Source organism: Antedon mediterranea, chromosome 2, assembly GCF_964355755.1.
Source record: "Antedon mediterranea chromosome 2, ecAntMedi1.1, whole genome shotgun sequence".
Lineage (NCBI taxonomy): Eukaryota > Metazoa > Echinodermata > Crinoidea > Comatulida > Antedonidae > Antedon > Antedon mediterranea.
The window spans coordinates 32,602,609-32,622,546 of NC_092671.1; the positions used below are offsets into that span (position 1 = coordinate 32,602,609).

Here is a 19,938-nt window from a genome sequence, read left to right on the forward strand (position 1 = left end):
GTAGGCCTATATATATCAGTCTAGGCTGGTTTAGACAGATCATCTTTAAAAAAAATCTGCTCTAGGTTAGGATAGTTCAAATGTTTTATTATATATTAAACCGTATAACACCAAAACAGATATAGCCTAGGAATGAATAGGCCTCTTAACTGTTCAAATTTACAAACAGATGTACACATATTTTTAAAACAAAAGTAGTAATACTGTATCAACTACCAATGTTTAATATTGCAAAAGACATCAGAGTTCAGCACTTCATTTCGTCATTTTAGGTCGTCCCCTATTTCAAAATCCTGGATCCACATAACTCAATGACAATTCATCCCAGTCAGTAGTCAATCAATAGCAGCACTTCTCATCCATTTATTATATTGTTGTTTAATTAAATGAATCAATTTTAATGTTTAATAATCTATATATAAATTTACGTAAGGGCAAAATTCGGTAAATCGCGCGTTATTTCTAGAATGTTTACTCGATGATATATAAAGTTGGTTAGAATCTCGGTACTGATTTTAAACACCTGATGTAACCCTGTTTACTATTTAAATTTAGTTAGATAATTAGTTATTGACAATTAAAACGAATTTAGGTTCAACGATTTGCCCTAAATAGGGGTGTTTTCCGATCGTGGTATACACTGTCTAATGGATGTCTTCATGAAAAATACCTGCACAAAATAATACGAGGATACTTCGCATTTTTCTATCTCCTCCTACGATAATTGTTTTTAATAGCTTAAAACCGGTTGAACAGCTCGAGTACAGTATCATAATGTTGAAGACAGGCCGATTTTCTTTAAAAAATACTATTTTGATAGATTTATATACGTTTACACAAATGTAGGCCTATTGATTTGCGATGAATGGAACATTCGAATCTCTCAGACTCCCAGTTTGTAGGTAAATTTATGAGCCCTTGGTTTAACACAAGTAGGTAAATTTGTGGGCCCTTGGAGAATAAAACTTATATATATCGTATTGCAATACTTTGACAATATTGTAAATACTGTACGTATTAACCATTTTAAATACGTAGTAACCATTGTTGGTCGCCATTTGAATCGAAATTGTCTTGAATTGTGAATGTGGTTACTGTTAGATATATAAACAAAAAAAATATACAAAGAACATTTATTACTGTGACTGTGGGTAGATTACTGACAGTTGCTTCTCAACGTTTGAATTAATTAATAATTATAAAAAATATAAACGTTGTAGTGGTGTATCGTTACATGTACTTTACTATTTCAATCGACTATAACAGGGACAGTTTTAAAAAAGTATTATAAATCGATTGATAGGCCTATAAAACTTTTAAAACAATATTTCGTTACTGAGTGGATAGAGAATATATTTAAAAATTGTTCTTTCCATCCTCTTCCCCATCCCTCAACTCTAATGTTATATACAAAAACACAAATTGGGTTTGTTTAAATGAGTTCAAATAAAAAAATTGGACTCATTTTTAAGACAAGGCCTACTTTCCAGGGTGCTAATTTTACATAAATCATCGTGTCTATTTATTCGTTTCTGTAAACGACAATGTACTATAGTCCTGCGGTACGTACATTTTACGCTGAAATTACTGTGTTTTCGAGAACCATCTAGTGAAGCAAAATAAATATTATTTTGAATTATTAAAATACGACAATAAATAAAGTTTACATACACGTAGTGTACAATCAACAATTTTGTTCTGTATTCTAAGTTTATTCATAATCTAAATGAAAAATAAAATAAAATAAAATACTGAATTATATTAATTGTAAAAACATGGATAAACTACAATTTTAAAAATAGCAAAGATAAATAAAATACACCATAATTATTATGTTTATTACTATAATTATTGACCGATGATGATATGATCAAAGATATTATGTCGAAATGATGTACCTTTTCATTTCAGCAGCATATATGGGCAGAATATCAAACATCTGTATGCCTATAATAAAAAAAGGAAATAGTTAAATACTATAATAATGTTTAGGTATTGTATAATGCAAGTAACCTCAATCTTAGTAATGCTGAGACAAATTGTCATGTTGTATGGTGGGACACAGTTATGTTTAAATATTTTATTGCATTTAAAAAAGATATGTAGGATTGTTTTACTAAATTTATGTTTATTAGTTGTCAGAGTCAATTATTACCATACTCACTATACAAAAACTGATATTAAATGTTTAAAAATAAATGCTTTATTGAATGAATTGCTTTAATAATATAACATTCAATTAAATTTTGAAATATTTTCTGCATGTATTTTGTTAGTGGATTTATCTATTTTATACGGCGATTGTAATGTTTATAAAGAATGAAAGTAAAACAGAAATATCTGCTTTTAATTTCCTAGCAATGCAAATCAATAGAACATTCCAAATCATAATGTTATTAAAAATGAATTTTCATGTATTGTCATTAAGTTTTTCTACTACGGTACTGATAATATTCAGTTTGACGCATTTTTATCCTTATTTTCGAGATTACTTTTGCAAAAACAAATACTGTTTCGAAATAGGCTTCTTTTTGGGATTTTACAATATCTTGGTCATATTGAAAAATCTCCTAAAAGATGTAGTGGGTTATATGTAAAGTATTTTTCCTTAATTGTAGGTCAGGCCTATCTGTTACTTACCCTAGTTAATAGAAATTTCCATGCTACTTTACTATAACATTGATCAGAAGATTCACTCCGTACACAATCTGTAATACATGCAGAAATTATGGGAAAACAATTGTGAGAATTAAATAGATGATATAATACAGTAATAACATACAGTAACAATGGCTCTGGCTCTACTATACTGCCAACCTAGTAACTGTCCGAACTGTCTGGATAAGATTCATTCATTCACAAAATAATATAAAAAAAAATGTTAATATGTCAACCTTGTCACCTATTATCGACAAACAACAGCGCCTTCTAATTCCTATTATGGACAGAAAGTAACCTATTATGGACAGAAAAGTAATCTATTGTGGACAGATTTCACCAACCCTATTGAACCCTTCTGAACCGCATAACATTTCGCGTCGTTTTAAAAGGCGGCACATTTTAATTCTCCTTTAGACAATGTTAAAACGATAAGTGTTTGTTTTGCGGAAAAAAAAGTATTTTTAAACCAATTTAACAAATAGTCGCCGATAGGTTTTCATGAATTCACTAATTAGATTCTGCTAGTACATTGGACGAGAAAATGCTTACTCAAGAAGAAACCAAATTATTAGGGTTACACACGACCGATGCATCTATTTTGTCTATGTTAAATTCTTCTTTTAAGACTATCAAAGTTGTAGAGTTAGCCAACCTCTGAAACATATCGGTGGTATAAAATCAGTGGGATGTCGAAATTATAACGGGATTTATTACAAAGTTGTAAAGAGAGTTAACTGATCACGTCACACGCGCGCTCTTAACTATTATATTCAGATAGGAATACGAATCATTTCATTGCAATTTAAATAATAAATTGAAGTTTAACAATCAATGCATAAAATACTGGACACATAGAGCAAACAGAAGCAAAAATTACAGATTACATACACAAACAATTAATGCAATTAATTAATCGATTAGGCAAAATTAATTAGGCATAGCAAAATTACAATATTTGGATTATTATTTGGATTAGCTTAAGCACACAACTATAACGTTAGTAATGGGAACACATCTTATATCGTTATGCACGTCAACACTGTATGCATGGCGACACTGGTGTTACGAATATGTGTACCTAACTACACCTGGCATGTTGTATTCTACAGATTGCATTGTCTACTATTGTTGTAAATGTCAATATGATTTATTGACAATCTAAAAGTGGGAATAATTGACTTTTAAATAAATTGTTTACTATTTTAATTTTCAATTAATTTTTACGCAAACCTTTAGTATTATTTATGACCGCATTGTTTATATAAATGTTTAGTACAGTATGATTTATTGGCAACTATTTAACTGTATGACATAAAATCATGTATGAATACAGCCTATTGTAACCTTGATGAACATATTGAGTATGAACTTAAATATAAACATCATCATTGTTAACATGAGTAACAGATGGCTAGATTTTCACGCAATTACAGACAAACACACACACACACACACACTTTCATTGAATAACAGATGCTGGTCGTATTAAATGCATTTATATATTCATTTAAAACAAAATAATATGCATTTTTTTTAAATCTATTTAAATTTTGTGTCATATTTTAGTTTATTCATAACTTAGCACACTATCAAACCGACAAAGTCACAGACCCGTCTAAATTTCTTTTGTTTTTTGTACTAAAATATATTTATTCATATCGTCGTTGTCGTCCTAGAACAGGTGGCCCTAATTGATTCTCTTCATATCAAATGACATAATTAAAACAAAAGTAGGTGTGTTTATAAAATCCATATAAATATAACATTTAATATAAAATTATTAAAAACCAAATGTTACTGTTTTTAATCAATGTAATGAAATGTAGGCCTTCGTTAGGGCTACCTTATTTGATTTAAATGACAGGAATTGATTTAGATGTTATATAAAACATACTTTCATTGAATAACAAATAATGAATGTTTTGTATTCGTGTAATGGTACAAATAATAGCATTTGGTGAATGATGAAAGGTTATATTAACTCGGCGTTGCCTCGTTGATATAACCTTTCATCATTAACCTCATGCCATTATTTGTACCATTACACTCATAAACATTCATTATTTGTATTCTATTATATAAATAATACTTTATTATTCTAATTTATGCTTTACTCTTTAATTTAAAAATTAATATAAGAAGTTCTGGATTCTATTCTGAGAATTCCAACCCCTCCTCCTTCTCCCGCCTTCTATAGAGTTGACTGAAAACCTCTGTCAGTTCTATGCCTATCTTCTAGTAACTTAATGAAAATATTCATAGATAGCATGGCAGCTGAGCGTTGATGTACGACGATCAAGTGGTATGTTATTATCTGTGATCACTTACTTAAAAACACCCGTCATGCAAGTTAGGGCTTAGATATGTCAATTTTGGTTTTAAAATACTGTAACAAAATCGCATACATGACACCGTGTCAATTCAATTGAAATGAAATCTACGTTAACATTCAATCTTTACTTTATATTTGTATTCGAAATGTTCGTGTTTTTGCAATTGTTTGCAATTATACATCAAAATGAATTAAATTTAAGATAAACATTTGCGATGACTTGTTTATAAAAAATAGTGAAATTAGCGCCCCCCCCCCCCCCCAACGGTTTATTATGATATCATACCCATTCAAAAGTGTCCGTGCGGACACTTTTCAGCATTGGATAGTGTCCAGTTGCATGTTTCAACGGGTTCGCGGGCGTTTTTCAACAATTTAATGCTGTCCAACCCGTTTATTAATGTCTTACCCACAGATTGAAATGCGTCCACTATTGAATACTGTACGGGGAAATATTAGCGGTCAGGTAGTAACCGGCCGTGTTATGATAGGTGATTCAGGTTCTGATCGCGCATGCACTTGTCTTCTTTTAATGATTAATAATACTTAATGATGCCAAACTTTTTTTTTTCTAATTAAAGATAACTTTGCCTAAACACGTCCAATTAGGGACCATTATATTATTTGGTATGGGTAAAGACAAGTAAAACAAATAATTTTTAATTATGTGACAAAAACAAGTAAATGAAGTGGTCCTCTTCCAATTAAAAATCCCTTTACCTAAAACACCTCCAATTACCGACCATTATATTATTTAGTATTAATAAAGCAAGAATAATAAATAGTTTTAATTATGTGACAAAAACAAGTAATGGCACTGGTCCTCTTCCAATTAAAGATCACTTTACTTTAAGACACCTCTAATTATCAATCATTATATTGTTTGGTATGAATAAAGACAAGAATAATAAATAGTTTCAAATATGTGACAAAATATAAGTAATTGTACTGGTCCTCCAATTAAAGATCATTTTACTTATAGACACCTCTAATTAGCGACCAAAAAGAATAATAAATAGTTTTAATTATGTGACAAAATTAAGTAACTGTACTGGTCCTCTTCCAATTAAAGATCACTTTACTTATAGATACCTCCAATTAGCGACCATATATTAATTGGTAGGAGTAAAGACAAGAATAATAAATAATTTTATTTATCTGACAAAATAAAAGTAATTGTACTGGTCCTCCTCCAATTAAAGACCACTTTACTTAAAACACCTCCAATTAGCGACCATTTTTATTAATTGGTAGAGGTAATTGTACTGGTCCTCTTTCAATTAAAGATCATTTTACTTAAAGACACCTCCAATTAGCGACCATTATATATTTTTTTCAAATTACGTCCATTTACTTTAAATTGATGTCTCCTGATATAATAATTAATTAATTAATTAATAATATTTATTTGGATCGACATATTTTTTTGTTTTGTTTTGCGATTCAAGTTGGTATTCTAAGGAATTATAATTACCCTAATGGGAGTTGGTAAATGTCCAGCGGCTTAGTTTTTACAGGGTTAAGGTGATGTGACAGTCGATGGTCCTACTTTCTTATCGATGAAAACTGCCCGGGTGGTTGCAACCATTTTCAACAGCTGGTGTTACACTATTCAATGCTGAAAATTGTCCGGTGGACACTTTTAAACACCGGACACATTTCAATCTTACACCGGCTTCTATCGTAGACGATAATGTCAATTTAGTCTTACATTCATCTGAATGATGACTAAGCCAGGAATGTTTAAAGCACCTTTGGCTGGTCCCAACATTGACCAAGGGCTTCTCTCGTCTAGTGCCCACCTTAACCAGAGGAGAGGCATAAGCCAATACGTCTGAGGAAGAGAAGATACTAGATGCAGGGGCTGCCATAAGAGTCAGCAGTGCTGATTTCAAATGCCTAATAGAACCCCAACTCCATATACATCACCCGGTCTTCCCAGATGGTCTCCCATCCAAGCTTTAACCGGGCCCAACGTTGCTTAAAGATGTATTGTCCCTTTAACACAAAAAAATAAAGGTCAAAATATTCTAAATTTAAATTGGCCATATCAAAGTAATATTAAAGTTATTCACTTTAAGTTGAAAATTCGAGCCAGAAGTAACAAGTTAATTAACAGGTAAATTAATTTGATTACATTTCATCTGGAAAATCGTCGCAAGCGAAAGTAAACAAAGATTTCAAACCACGAGTATGCATTATGCATGATGCTAGGATTGTTTACAACTCGTCACGGTTGAGAAGGTGTTTTCACACAGATCGCGAGGAAGTTTTATGATTTTGCATACAGAGTAGCCAAACAAGCGCGTTGCATTATGAGATATGTTTTGATCGAAAATTTTGACTGGAAGTTAAAGTTATTTTTATAACAAAAAACGTCTGCATTTCAGTTAAATGATTTTTATTTCGACTAACTTTTGATGGAAGTTAATAACTATTATGATACTTCAAAATGACCCACTTTTTTTTAAATATCTTTTTAATTTTTTTTTTTTTTAATTAGTCAAAAGGACAATACATCTTTAACTTCGGTGATCTGACGAGAACCGGTGTTTCAACGTGGTAAGGCCGTATCAGTTCTGTCTACACTATCAAAATTTGACCAAAAAAAGTGTGATGTGACCAAAATGGTAGTGATATGACGGTATCGTGTCCATATATGGGCGCAATTTTCACATAAATTTGATAGTGTAGACAGAGCTTTAGTCATAATTATATTTACACCGGTATCCACATAATTAATTGTTTTGTTCTATTTCAGACGAAGCTTTCGAGTGTTTTAATTGCAGCGAAGAATCAACAGAACTATGTCAAACTAAAGGTAACATCACAGCTTGTGGGAAAGGAACTAACACATGCTTTACACAAATTCGTTATCATGGTGAGACATGACCTATTATTTGTTTGTAGATAGTAGATTAATATAACCAGCGATCTAAGTAATTCTTCCATGATATAACTGATAAAAACGATGAATCGCAATGACAATTCAATTGGTATAGATTGTAAACAAATCTTCCTATACTATAGGTGTTTAGAAAAGGTGATGTACAGAACGTTTAGGCCTACAACTAAATACAAAATAGTAGTAAGGAAACGTTTACAACCCTATTACAATTATGCAGTATGGGTAAATTTGAACATATTTATTATTGAATTTGTACAACGATATTTTGCTCGTCTTTTTACCTAATAAAGCAAAGAAAATAAACTACACTAGCTTAGGTAGTCAGCGATTCTTCGTTGTTTTCTTTACTCCACACAAAGTATACTGTAATAAGGCGGAGAAATAATTATGGCTCTAACCATATGTAAAAAGTAGCGCCCTCAATGATTTATTACGATTCTACACCCAACAGATTGTTCACCATTTCTCATTCACTGTATCTAGAGTTTCCCTATACCTGTAAATGTATATGCAAATACGGGAAATTTCTATTAGAATTTAAAACAAAATTAATATAATACTCACTTAGAAAAAAATGTTTATGAATGGATGGACACTATACTACACTACTAGGCCTAATTCTAGAAAACAGTTGATATTATATAAGTTCTTATGGATTTAAAAATCGGAAGCAGTTTTATGTTTTGTTGCCTTTAAAATGCATTATCAATGTATGTAATTTGCCAATTCGTATAATTTTACTTTTATAAATTGTAGGTGGTACGTACAAAGTTAAAAAGATAGTAAAAAGTTGTATTCTTCGACCGTCTTGTGAAGAGAAGATGGCGCAATCTACGAATGAAAAGTGCCAACAAAAGGAGAACGATTTTGATTGTACGACGTGCTGTTATAAAGAACTATGTAATAAAGATGCTGGAACTTTGAAAATAACATCCAACCAGATTTTAACAACCAGTATGGTAGTATTTACAATAATTTTTCATTTTCATGTTTTGCGGTAAGAATGGGTCGTTAGTATTTGGCGGTATTTTCTTTGGTCAGACGACGCAATCTTTTATAGGAAAATGATAAATCTATCAAAATAAACATTGATCGAAAGAAATATTGCTATTATGCCTGAGCCTAAAAATTGTATCAGAAAGTCTGGAACTGTTCTTTGGCCAACCTTATCGTGCCACACCATGGAGTGTGTGTATTTCCTCCACGAGCAGACGATCTAGTTTTGATAGAAACTGTGAGCGATTTAAAGAAGAATCAGATCCGTATTATGCTATTAGTTACAAAATATACAGATTATCGAGCAAATTAAGTCAGCGTGGTAACTACGATTATTTTTCATCGTATTGTATCGTTCTTCAAAATAAAAGCTTACCATTTTCTGGCGGTTTTTTGCCAGACGATGTAAAGACTGTGTGAGTTTTTTCAAGGGAATACTATTGATCTCGTGTTACCTTTGCTACATTAAAGAAGTTTTCCATAACATTCTCGAACAGTGACAGTAAAAAGGTTCATCTGGATCTCTGTAAAGTATTCAATTTTTTTTCTTTTGGATAATCCAAAAGGAATAAAACCATAAAACTTACGTTTTCCTAGCTTTCACTGGTTCAACAACGCAGCTTAATCATGAGTGAGTCGATGTGACTTAGTTGGTATAGCGCCATCTATGGACGCAGGTTTACCCAAATGGGATTGTTGGGGCCTCCTCTTTAGTAATTTTGTATACAGTTTTGGTAGTTCTAATCCGCCGTCGTCTCTGTTTATAGTATTACCAAGTTTTCTTATTTTTATAGATTTTTTTTTATTTTGTCTTTAGGGTGAACTAAGAGATTTCTGAATTTGTTTTGTGGTGTAAAATGTATGTCACTTCACATTGCACGGGTATTAGAACTACCAAAACTGTATGTAGATGCCGCAATACAAACACAGAGACAACTTGGTTACTGTTTAATTTTAATGCGTTGACCTGATATGCTCTTCAACGATTAACTGTAATAGTAATCAAACATACATAAGATAAAGGGCTAGACCAGAACTAGGCTAGCATAAACACAAACATAGCAAAATATGTAAACTCAATCAAAAGGTACAGACATTTACCGTACAGTTGAGTGTCCCTGATATGGAAAACTACATTGCATATTCATTAATGTTTAATAGCTTCTATGTGATTGTTTTATACTGCAAATAACTAGTTTAGCGAATATCAACATGTTTACATATTAATTCTCCCTTGACAACCTTTACCAAATAGAGGGTGACAAACACAAAATAATAAAGACAGTTGGCATTAACACTGTATAACAACTTACTAAAGAGGCACCGACAATCCCATTTGGGTAAACCTGAACGTTCCATAGATGGCGCTATACCCAACTATAAGATTTCATGGTAACAATTGCAAGTCATATAGACTCACTCATGATTAAGCTGCGTCGTTGAACCAGCGAAAGCTAGAGAAAAATCACTGTACGGTTGTATTCCCTTTGGATCATCCAAAAGAAAAAAATATTTAAATTTTCGATTCATTTTAATGTTTTGTCGTTACGTATAAAATAGTTTAACATTTTGGCGGTACTTCCTTGGTCATACGATCTAATTTAGATAGATTATATGAGCTCTGTTGATTACATTCATTTCCACGTTTTTGTCTATGTTTGATTTGCGAATACTTGGCGTGTTTTTCACTATAATATAGTATTAAACATTTTGAATGGCGCAGGCGCAACTTTCAGAAACGTAAATGAAATTTACTAACAATGTATATGCATGTATTATGATCTCCAGTATTAAATATTAGACATCAAAAGTGCTTAGTATTTTGCCGTTATTTTGTGTTTGTTTTTTTGCCACGAAGTAAAGACTGTGTGAGTTATATAAAAACTAATAATATTGATTCCTTTTTTCTGAGATAGAACAAATTAAATTAGCCTCGATGCTACAGAAAGATTTCTGAAACATTTAGGCCTATGAAAAATGCATTTAATGTAATGTAAAGAAAGCAATACATATATTGAAGAGCATTCACTTAAAAATAAATACTATGGACCTATTGCAATAATGTGTTCGTCTTCAAATGGTTAAAATGTGAAATTCTGTTAAATTAAAAAAATACCAGCATGCATCACACACGGATTGATAATAATGCTCGTTTTGCTTCTGTGACTTTGGCACTATAGAATCAATTGTAAATAAAAAAAATGAAAGAACCGTCAGAATTTTGGCAAGAATACCGGGTGTTTTCCCATTTATATGAACGGATTCTTCCAAAGAAAAAGAAAGAAAAGTAATTAAGCAACGAGACAACGCCAGGCTAGGCATTGAGTACGGCAGGGTACGATGTTATTGTTTCATTGTTTTTCATATTAAAAACAAAATCACAAATAACCATAGAAGGTATCTTAAAACAAGGAATGACCTCGTTTAGTGTGTTTAAAATGATATACCAGTATATGTATTGCTTTTTTTAAACGTCAACAATTACAGCGATAGTGTCTTTAAAGATATTATTGTATCCGAGAAAAATTAATTAAACCATTTTTTTTTTTGTGTTTGTAAATGGGCCATTCAAATGTCATATGATTAACATTGACCAAACTTTGGTTGTAAAAACATATTTTCCTATCTCATAAAACGTATTTAAAAGGGAAAAAGTCAATCGAAGTCAATTGTATTGTTGAATTTTATTGTTTAATTATTTTCTTTTTAAGCAAGATAATCTTGGGTAATTTTTTTTACAAACTTGAATAATTCTACAAACTGCAAGATAGTCTATACGAAGTTTGATTTTATTCATCTTTGTTTTCAGGAGAATATATATCTTTGACGAGAAATCTTTGGATAAATCCAAACATGTTACCATTTCATATACATTACCTATAAACATATTGCACAGAAACATTATGTACAGTACATAAAAAGGGAAATGCATAAAGATTTTCGTATACAATATTTATATTTATATTGAGATTTCAAAGCTTGGTTCCCACAACGTTGTATGACTTTAGAAAGCGTAAACAATATATACTGGAACAATCTTAACACCGCCTAACACTAACATTATATAGAGGGCGCTAAATAACAACATAACGCATTGACTGTAAAAAGGTAGTTAATTCATATCAAAAACAAATATTTAGGAGGTCAGACAGTCTACTGACAGCAACATGCCCATACCATAGTATCTAACTCCTAATATTAAAGTAACCCTATAAATATCAACAGTCCATAACGTCGGTATTTAGTTATTTAGCCCGGTAACCTAGTTTCACAGTTACCGCTTTTGGCGGGTAGGAGCCATTACCTCCCAACTCTACCGATAATAGTTGGAATTTCCAGATATTTCGAGCTAAATTTTACATAATCCCATTATTATCGCTCCGTAACATCTTTATAATCAATCCATCGATGTTTAATAACCGCATTTGGCATTCCTCACTATACTCATATTTACTATTTATAGATACCAGTATCTTTAGGTTTTTTATAGCGCCCCCTATGGTTTAATGTGTTATAGCGTCATCTATAGTTTCATAAATCTCCCAAATTGAGAGGTATGCATCACCTGGGTAAATAACTAAGCCCGAATGGGCCCAAATTAGGCTCAAGGAAGCCATTTTAACGATCCTATAAACCTTTGTGAAACCACCAATATTTTAAAAAGTGGGGTTGTGGAGAACCATTTCTAGGTGAATAAGCATTATTACAAATAATTAATAAAAAATACATAATGATTTTGCTTATAAAAAGACCAGATAAACAGTTAAAATTTAACTGTTCATCTAGTCTATTTGTTAATTTAACCCCCCAAAAAACCCATTGGCTCCATAATTTGGCTTCCGGTTGACTTTGTTTTTTTTTTAATTACGGTGCAAACATATTTTTTACACCAAATTTTTGGTGAAAGTAAATAGCTAGAATGTTTAATGTGTTAATTATTCTTTTCAGCGGAACAATATTAATACTCAACAATACAGTTGTAATTTAAAGATATATTTTCTACTTTTACTTGACATTTTTGTACTTATTATAATGTATTTTTGTTATTATTAAGTAGGAAAAGATATAAACATATTACTTACATTCTATAATGTAACTATGTCTTTGTGACGTCGACCTATAAACAAATCGGAAGCTCAATATTTAGACTAACGTAGATAGTATAATTATTCTTATGTTAATTGTATAATTATGTCTTACACTAGGTAACTAGGCCACTTACCAATTAAAAGGAATTATAATATTATATGTAACATATGAAATAATAGATTACGTATAAATAAGAATGTTTTATCTATTCTCTGTTTTACAGGTCAGTAAAGACAATTTTATAAAACATTTGTGATCAATAAGTAAAACTGTGAACTCTGATGATAACGCAGAATCACACAATGTGATGTGCGCATTTTACATCAAACGTGTTTATAAAAGTCGATATTTTTATTATTTTTTCAAAAAAATCCATGTACTATAGTATAGGGATTTTTCCGACAATTCACCTAAATTCGACCATTATGTGTTTTGCGCATGTTACCTCAAACATATTTTGAAAAGGCGATATTTTGGTCATTTTCTCCAAAAAATCCCTGTAATATTATAGTACAGTGATTTTTCCGAAAAATAAATTTCGACCATTATTTCTGGCATGCTCAGAATTTTATAATGTGTTCTGCGCATGTTAACTCGATACATTTATTCGTTATTTTGGCCATTTTTCTATTACATGGATTTTTTTCAAAAAATGCCCACATTTTTTACATTTTTTTGGGACAAAACTGCTTATATTACTATGCGTCTATAAGATGATGATAATGTAATATATACGCATATATAGCAATATCATTGCTTATTACTTAAATTTTGAAAAGTGCGTATTTTGGAAATTTTTCGAAAAAATTTGGGATTTTTAAAAAAAATTCCCAAATTGTGACCCTTTTACTTTTTGACAAAACTGGCTGCTTACTATGCGTCTATAGATGATTATAATGCAATATATACGCATATATAGCAATATTATTGCATAATAATTGAATTTTGAAAAGTGCTTATTTTGGCAATTTTTCTATAAAAAAAAATCAAAAAATGCCCAACTTTTTACCCTTTTATTTTTAGACAAAACTGCTTACCATGCGTCTATAGGATGATTATAATGCAATATATAAGCATATATAGCAATATTGTTGCATAATAATTGAATTTTGAAAAGTTCGTATTTTGGATATTTTTCGACAAAAATCCTGTATACTCTAGTAGCTAGATCAACTTTCGTATGCACTTTGAGGTCCAGAGAATTTGACTTCAGAAATTGGTTTAGGGTGGTCAAACAATCAATTTTGGCTTGGTTACACATTTTGAAAATGTGGCGAAAGGTCAAAAGGTCAGGGTGAAAGGTTATAACACCAAACACCAACATGTCCTTAAATCTAGACAACCACTGGTCACAGCAAGGTAATTTTGGTCTCAAATTGATCAGAAGGTATACATTTATATTCAGTCTAATGGGACATTTTAGTAAAAAATGACCGGAAATGCCATTTCTGACCTTTGACCCACAACCCAGGGCATGTTTATGTATCTCCGTAACTACTGGTCGTAGACACTTGAATTTGGTCTTAAACCGTTCGAAATATAGATTTTGTTATTTGTTACACATTTTGAAAAATGTTACAAAAGGTCAAAGAGTCAAGGTCAAGGGTTATATGAAGAAATATAAATAGCTACTTGTATCTTGGCAACCACTGGTCGCAGCAAGTCAATGTTGGTCTCAAAATGTTCAGAAGGCATACATTCATATTCAGTCTAATGGGGCATTTTAGTCAAAAATGATCAGAAATGCCCTTTCTGACCTTTGACCCACATACCAGGGCATCTTCATACCTCTGTAAGTACTGGTCGTAGAAACTTAAATTTGGTATCAAATTGTTGGAAATATACATATTTACATTCATTCTAACAGAAAATTTGGTGAAAAGATGATCAAAAATACTATTAATTACTAATGTTTCAAACAAAAAACATACCTCTACACAACTTATTCTGACAGGGCATCTTCATATCTCTGTAAGTACTGGTTGTAGAAACTTAAATTTGGTATCAAATTGTTCGAAATATACATATTTACATTCATTCTAATAGAAAATTTGGTTAAAATATGACCAGAAATACTATTAATTACTAATGTTATTGTTTCAAACGAATAACATATCTCTACACAACTTATCCTTGTACAGTAATGTTTTGCAATAACTTATGCTTTAAATTGTTTCATTATACGATTTAAAACAAATCCTTTACTGTTTGTAATTGTATTTTTGCTTATAATAATGCTAGAAAGTATTTTTGACCCCCGAGGATGATCAAACATTTTGATAGAAACGTCGAGCCCAACAGAATTCTTTTCAGAATGCTAAAGTAACTTACCGAATTCATCCTAATAAACGCCCCGGGCATTTATTGTTCAGAAGGGATTTTTCGTTTTTTATTGGTGTAATATGGTATGTATAATCAAATAAATACTACCTACAGCAGAAAAAAAAAATACAGCACAATTATTATCAAAAAGTGATACAAAAATGCTTGGTAAATTGTAGATTATGGTAGTCATTGAAATGTGTTGTGATACAATTATTAGTCGCATGCAACGCAACTCTACAGCTCACTATGTCGGTCGGTTGGTCGGTAAACACTAACAAAAATTTGAGCACGCGACTGCAGCCATGTATATGGCCTTGTTGTGTATATGCTTGTGGCGGGGCGCTTAAATCGAAGGGAGGGGTGAGCGTTTATTTAAAATGTTTCTGTCTTTTAGAATAAAAGTGACACTGTCACAGGCTCCATTTAACGAATCCTCTCCAGGTGCCATTATATAATGATATAAAACAATGACACATCATTATCCTGAGACACTATATGAGACACGATTACACAATTTGTCATCTGTTTTGTTTGTAACTACAATTTGTCAACAATCAACACATCTTTTGCATATATGCCAATACATAGTTTCAATATGTCCAGCTTTCCTGATAACACCCTTGTGTACTGTAGTGTATTGTAGTATGATTTTATCATGATTTTAAAATACACTTCTGATGCTTTTATTGTCAATGCATTTAGTACTTAAAAAATAAAAAAACCTAAGTTTCTAGTGGTATTGATAATAAATCTCCAGAAATATTGTTTTATTATGTACACTGGGAACAGACGTGTATAAATTATGTATAATTTGTCTGTGACATTCAAAAATATTATACAACAGAATGATGACAATGAATTGGTCTATTATAGTTGTCTCCGATACCTTTTCAATATCATGATTGTACTTGCACCCGGATGAAGGAGGTTTCATCCAGTTATTCTTATTACAATATTAATTGTGTTGTACTTTTAGTCGCGTCGCGACTCTACAGCTCACTATGTCCGTCGGTCGGTTGGTTGGTCGGTCGGTAAACACTCACTTGAGCACGCGACTGCAGCCATCTATATGGCCTTGTTTTATATCTAGGGTGTATTTATTTGATATACATATTTTTACCATATTACACCAAAAACAAAAAAAAACGCCTCCACCGAATAATGCACTTGTCAATTGTATGACCCACTATACGACCCCCGGGAGAGGTGCGTCATACCTTTGAATACCATGACGCACCGGTGCGTCAAAAATGTGACTTACCTTTAGGTGACCATGACGCACCCATTTTGACGCACTGTGACCATGTTGTTTATGATATGATGGGTGGTAAAGTGACGGACATTTACACACCTTGTTCATTGATGTGACGTACCATCTAGGTTTTTTGACGCACCCCTGCGACAGTAATTATTTGTAAATGACGCACCCATGACGCACCTCTCCCGGGGGTCGTATAGTGGGTCATACAATTGACAAGTGCATAAACATCACTCCCCCTAAACAATAAATGTCCGGGGCGTCGGATAAATACGGTAAGTTACTTCTAGCATTCTGAAAAGAACTGTTGAGTTCGACGTTTCTATCAATGCTTGATCATCCTGGGGGGGGGGGGTCAACAATATTTTCTAGCATTATTATAAGCAAAAGTAAAATTACAAACAGTAAAGGATTTGTTGTAATTCCTATAATGAAACCATTTAAAGCATCAGTTATTGCATACCATTTATATAAGAATAAGTTGTGTAGAGGTATGTAGTAATTAATAGTATTTCTGATCATCTTTTCACCAAATTTTCTGTTAGAATGAATGTAAATATGTATATTTCCAACAATTTGATACCAAATTTAAGTTTCTACGACCAGTACTTACAGAGATATTAAGATGCCCTGGTATGTGGGTCAAAGGTCAGAAATGGCATTTCTGATCATTTTTCACTAAAATGTCTCATTAGACTGAATATGAATACATGCCTTCTCAACATTTTGAGACTAAAATTGACTTGCTGCGACCAGTGGTTGCCAAGATACAAGTACCTATTTGTGTTTGTTCATATAACCTTTGACCCTGACCCTTTGACCTTTTGTAACATTTTTCAAAATGTGCAACAAATAAATAAATGTATATTGCGAACATTTTAGGACCTAATTCAAGTGTCTACGACCAGTACTTACAGAGATACATACATGCCCTCTGTAGTGGGTCAAAGGTCAGAAATGGCATTTCCGGTCATTTTTGACTAAATTGTCCCATTAGACTGAATATAAATGTATACCTTCCGATCAATTTGAGACCAAAATTACTTTGCTGTGACCAGTGGTTGTCAAGATTTAAGGACCTATTGGTGTTTGGTATTATAACCTTTCACCCTGACCTTTTGACCTTTCGCCACATTTTCAAAATGTGTAACCAAGCCAAAAATGATTATTTGACCATCCTAAACAAATTTCTGAAGTCAAATTCTCTGGACCTCAAAGTGCATACGAAAGTTGATCTAGCTACTAGAGTAGTACTATTAGTACAGGGATTTTTTTTTCAAAAAATTCCCAAATTTTGACCCTTTTATTTTTTGACAAAACTGCTTATTATGCGTCTATAGGATGATTATAATGCAGCAATATTATTGCATAATAAAAAAGTGCGTATCTTCGTCCTTTTTGACAAAAATCCCTGTACTATAATTGCGCTACAAATAACCCAATATGTGCTGCAGAATTGGAATAATTAGTTGTTTAATTCATGGCCTATTTTGATCAATCAGAGCACTGAGAGCACTGATGACGTCACTACCGTGTTCAAATTGTTGAGCAATCAGAGCACTGGAAAGTGACGTAATTAATATCTGACTTCTTCACACATGTTTCACACATTCACAACAATGATAAGACATTGTCAACAGACAATATCTTACTTTTTACAAATTATCTCGACTTAGTATTAAATTCATTTGAAAGAGATCTTCTGGTAGTAGCTGTATTCATATCGAACGTGTATACTTGCATTTAAGGTAGGAGAAGAAGTTTATTTTATGCTAGAAATCAGCATTTAAAGTTTTGAAAATTGCTTGGCCTAGCCAATGCCATGTTTTATGTATGGAATGTGTGGTAAGCCCCATGCCAGCCCCGCGAAACCAGTTGGCCTGCTCGTATTGTCGTTATATTATGGTAGGCCTTTTCTTAGTAGTGTAACCCAGAAGTTAAGGTCACGCTATAGAGGGCGTTCAGAGAGGGAACCTCGTGGGTTGAAGAGGGAGGTGAGATACATCATGGTGATGTAAGGTTTATAGTAACCCAATAAAAGAGTACATTTAAAGCGCTGGATGTTGAGATTGTTTATTGACTACTGTTATACTACCACTAATTACGATCACGTCACAGGTTACACTGGTGCCGCAGACCAGAAGTTTTTTTACCTTCTACCGGAAAAAACAGTCGAATCAAAATGTGTTTACAATGCTGTCATCGGTTTATTATGCTTCGTGCTTGTATTCGTACGTCACACCAGTCATCAACACGCTCGATCGTCCAGCAGTTTCATTTGTACATTGACTCGTTTGTTCAAGGAACTTTTGTTTGTATTTTCATTTTGTTTCACAATGGCAACAGGTATTAGGTCAAAGGCAACTTCGCCTAGTAGTAGTACTAAGGTCAATGATGAGGACATTTTTACGCAGACTGCAACCACTGTTGCTAAATGTTTATGCGATGATTTTATTAAACGGCATGGAGTACCAGTTTCTATTCACACAGACGAAGGTGCTCAATTTGAGTTGAATTTAATGAAAGAAATGTGCAAGTACTTGGGTATCACAAAAACAAAAACCACACCATACCACCTAGACAAGTTCTATTTCCTCTGAAATATGATGTAAGAAGCATTTTTGGGTAGAAGCTGGGATCCACTTGATTTAGGATATTTCGACCTCGCTGATTACGAATATGGCGGATCCCAAGCGAAATTCGGCCATCTAAGCCCTTAATTTGCATAATTAAAAATGGCGGCCATTTTTTATAATTACCCTATATCTCGAGAACCACCAGTCACAGATAATTAATTTTGGTTTCAAAATGTTTTAAATATATGTTTTTATATTCACTTTAATGACACATTTTCTCAAAAAATGGATGCAAGTCTTATTTCTGACATTTTGACCTTTGACCTTGATTTATCGTATCTCAGTAACCAATAATCGGAGAGACACGAAATAGGGCTCAAATTGTTCAGAAACTATACATTCTTATTTATTATAATGAAATGTTTTTACAAAAAATGGCCGATTCTACAACTATTGACCTTTGAACTATTAGTCAAATATAATAATATAATAATAATATAACTTTGAAAATTGTGGTCTTATGAATTTTTTTTTCTTTTTAAATTGTTTAAAACATGATGTGTTTCTATCCAGTCTAATGGCACATTTTGTACAAGAATGGCCGATAGTATGGTTATTGACCTTTAAACTACAGCATAGGCCTACTGTATACTGAATATAATATAATTGCATAACTATGAAATTATTTATACACAATAATAATTAGTAAAATTATAAAATTCACTGCCATCAAATATGATGTGTTATGATTTATATAGATAAAAAAAAAATTGAACACGCAAGTTACATTTGT

The 19,938-nt window shown here is 32.1% G+C and overlaps 1 protein-coding gene and 1 long non-coding RNA gene across 2 annotated transcripts in view; one reads left to right on the forward strand and one right to left on the reverse strand.

Annotated features, from left to right (window-relative positions):
* Nucleotides 1-11,549, forward strand: part of LOC140040826 (uncharacterized) — a 37,176-nt gene extending 25,627 nt beyond the window's left edge. Inside the window, exons 2-3 of the mRNA XM_072087056.1 lie at nucleotides 7,755-7,874; nucleotides 8,658-11,549. Of these exons, the coding sequence (XP_071943157.1) occupies nucleotides 7,755-7,874; nucleotides 8,658-8,902 (365 nt within the window). The 3' untranslated portion in view covers nucleotides 8,903-11,549. The remainder of the gene's footprint in view (nucleotides 1-7,754; nucleotides 7,875-8,657) is intronic.
* LOC140040827 (uncharacterized) overlaps nucleotides 1,156-19,938 on the reverse strand; it is a 40,730-nt gene continuing 21,947 nt past the window's right edge. The window contains exons 2-4 of the long non-coding RNA XR_011842777.1: nucleotides 2,641-2,708; nucleotides 1,899-1,947; nucleotides 1,156-1,606 (exon numbers count right to left, since the gene is read on the reverse strand). This is a non-coding gene — a long non-coding RNA (uncharacterized lncRNA). The remainder of the gene's footprint in view (nucleotides 1,607-1,898; nucleotides 1,948-2,640; nucleotides 2,709-19,938) is intronic.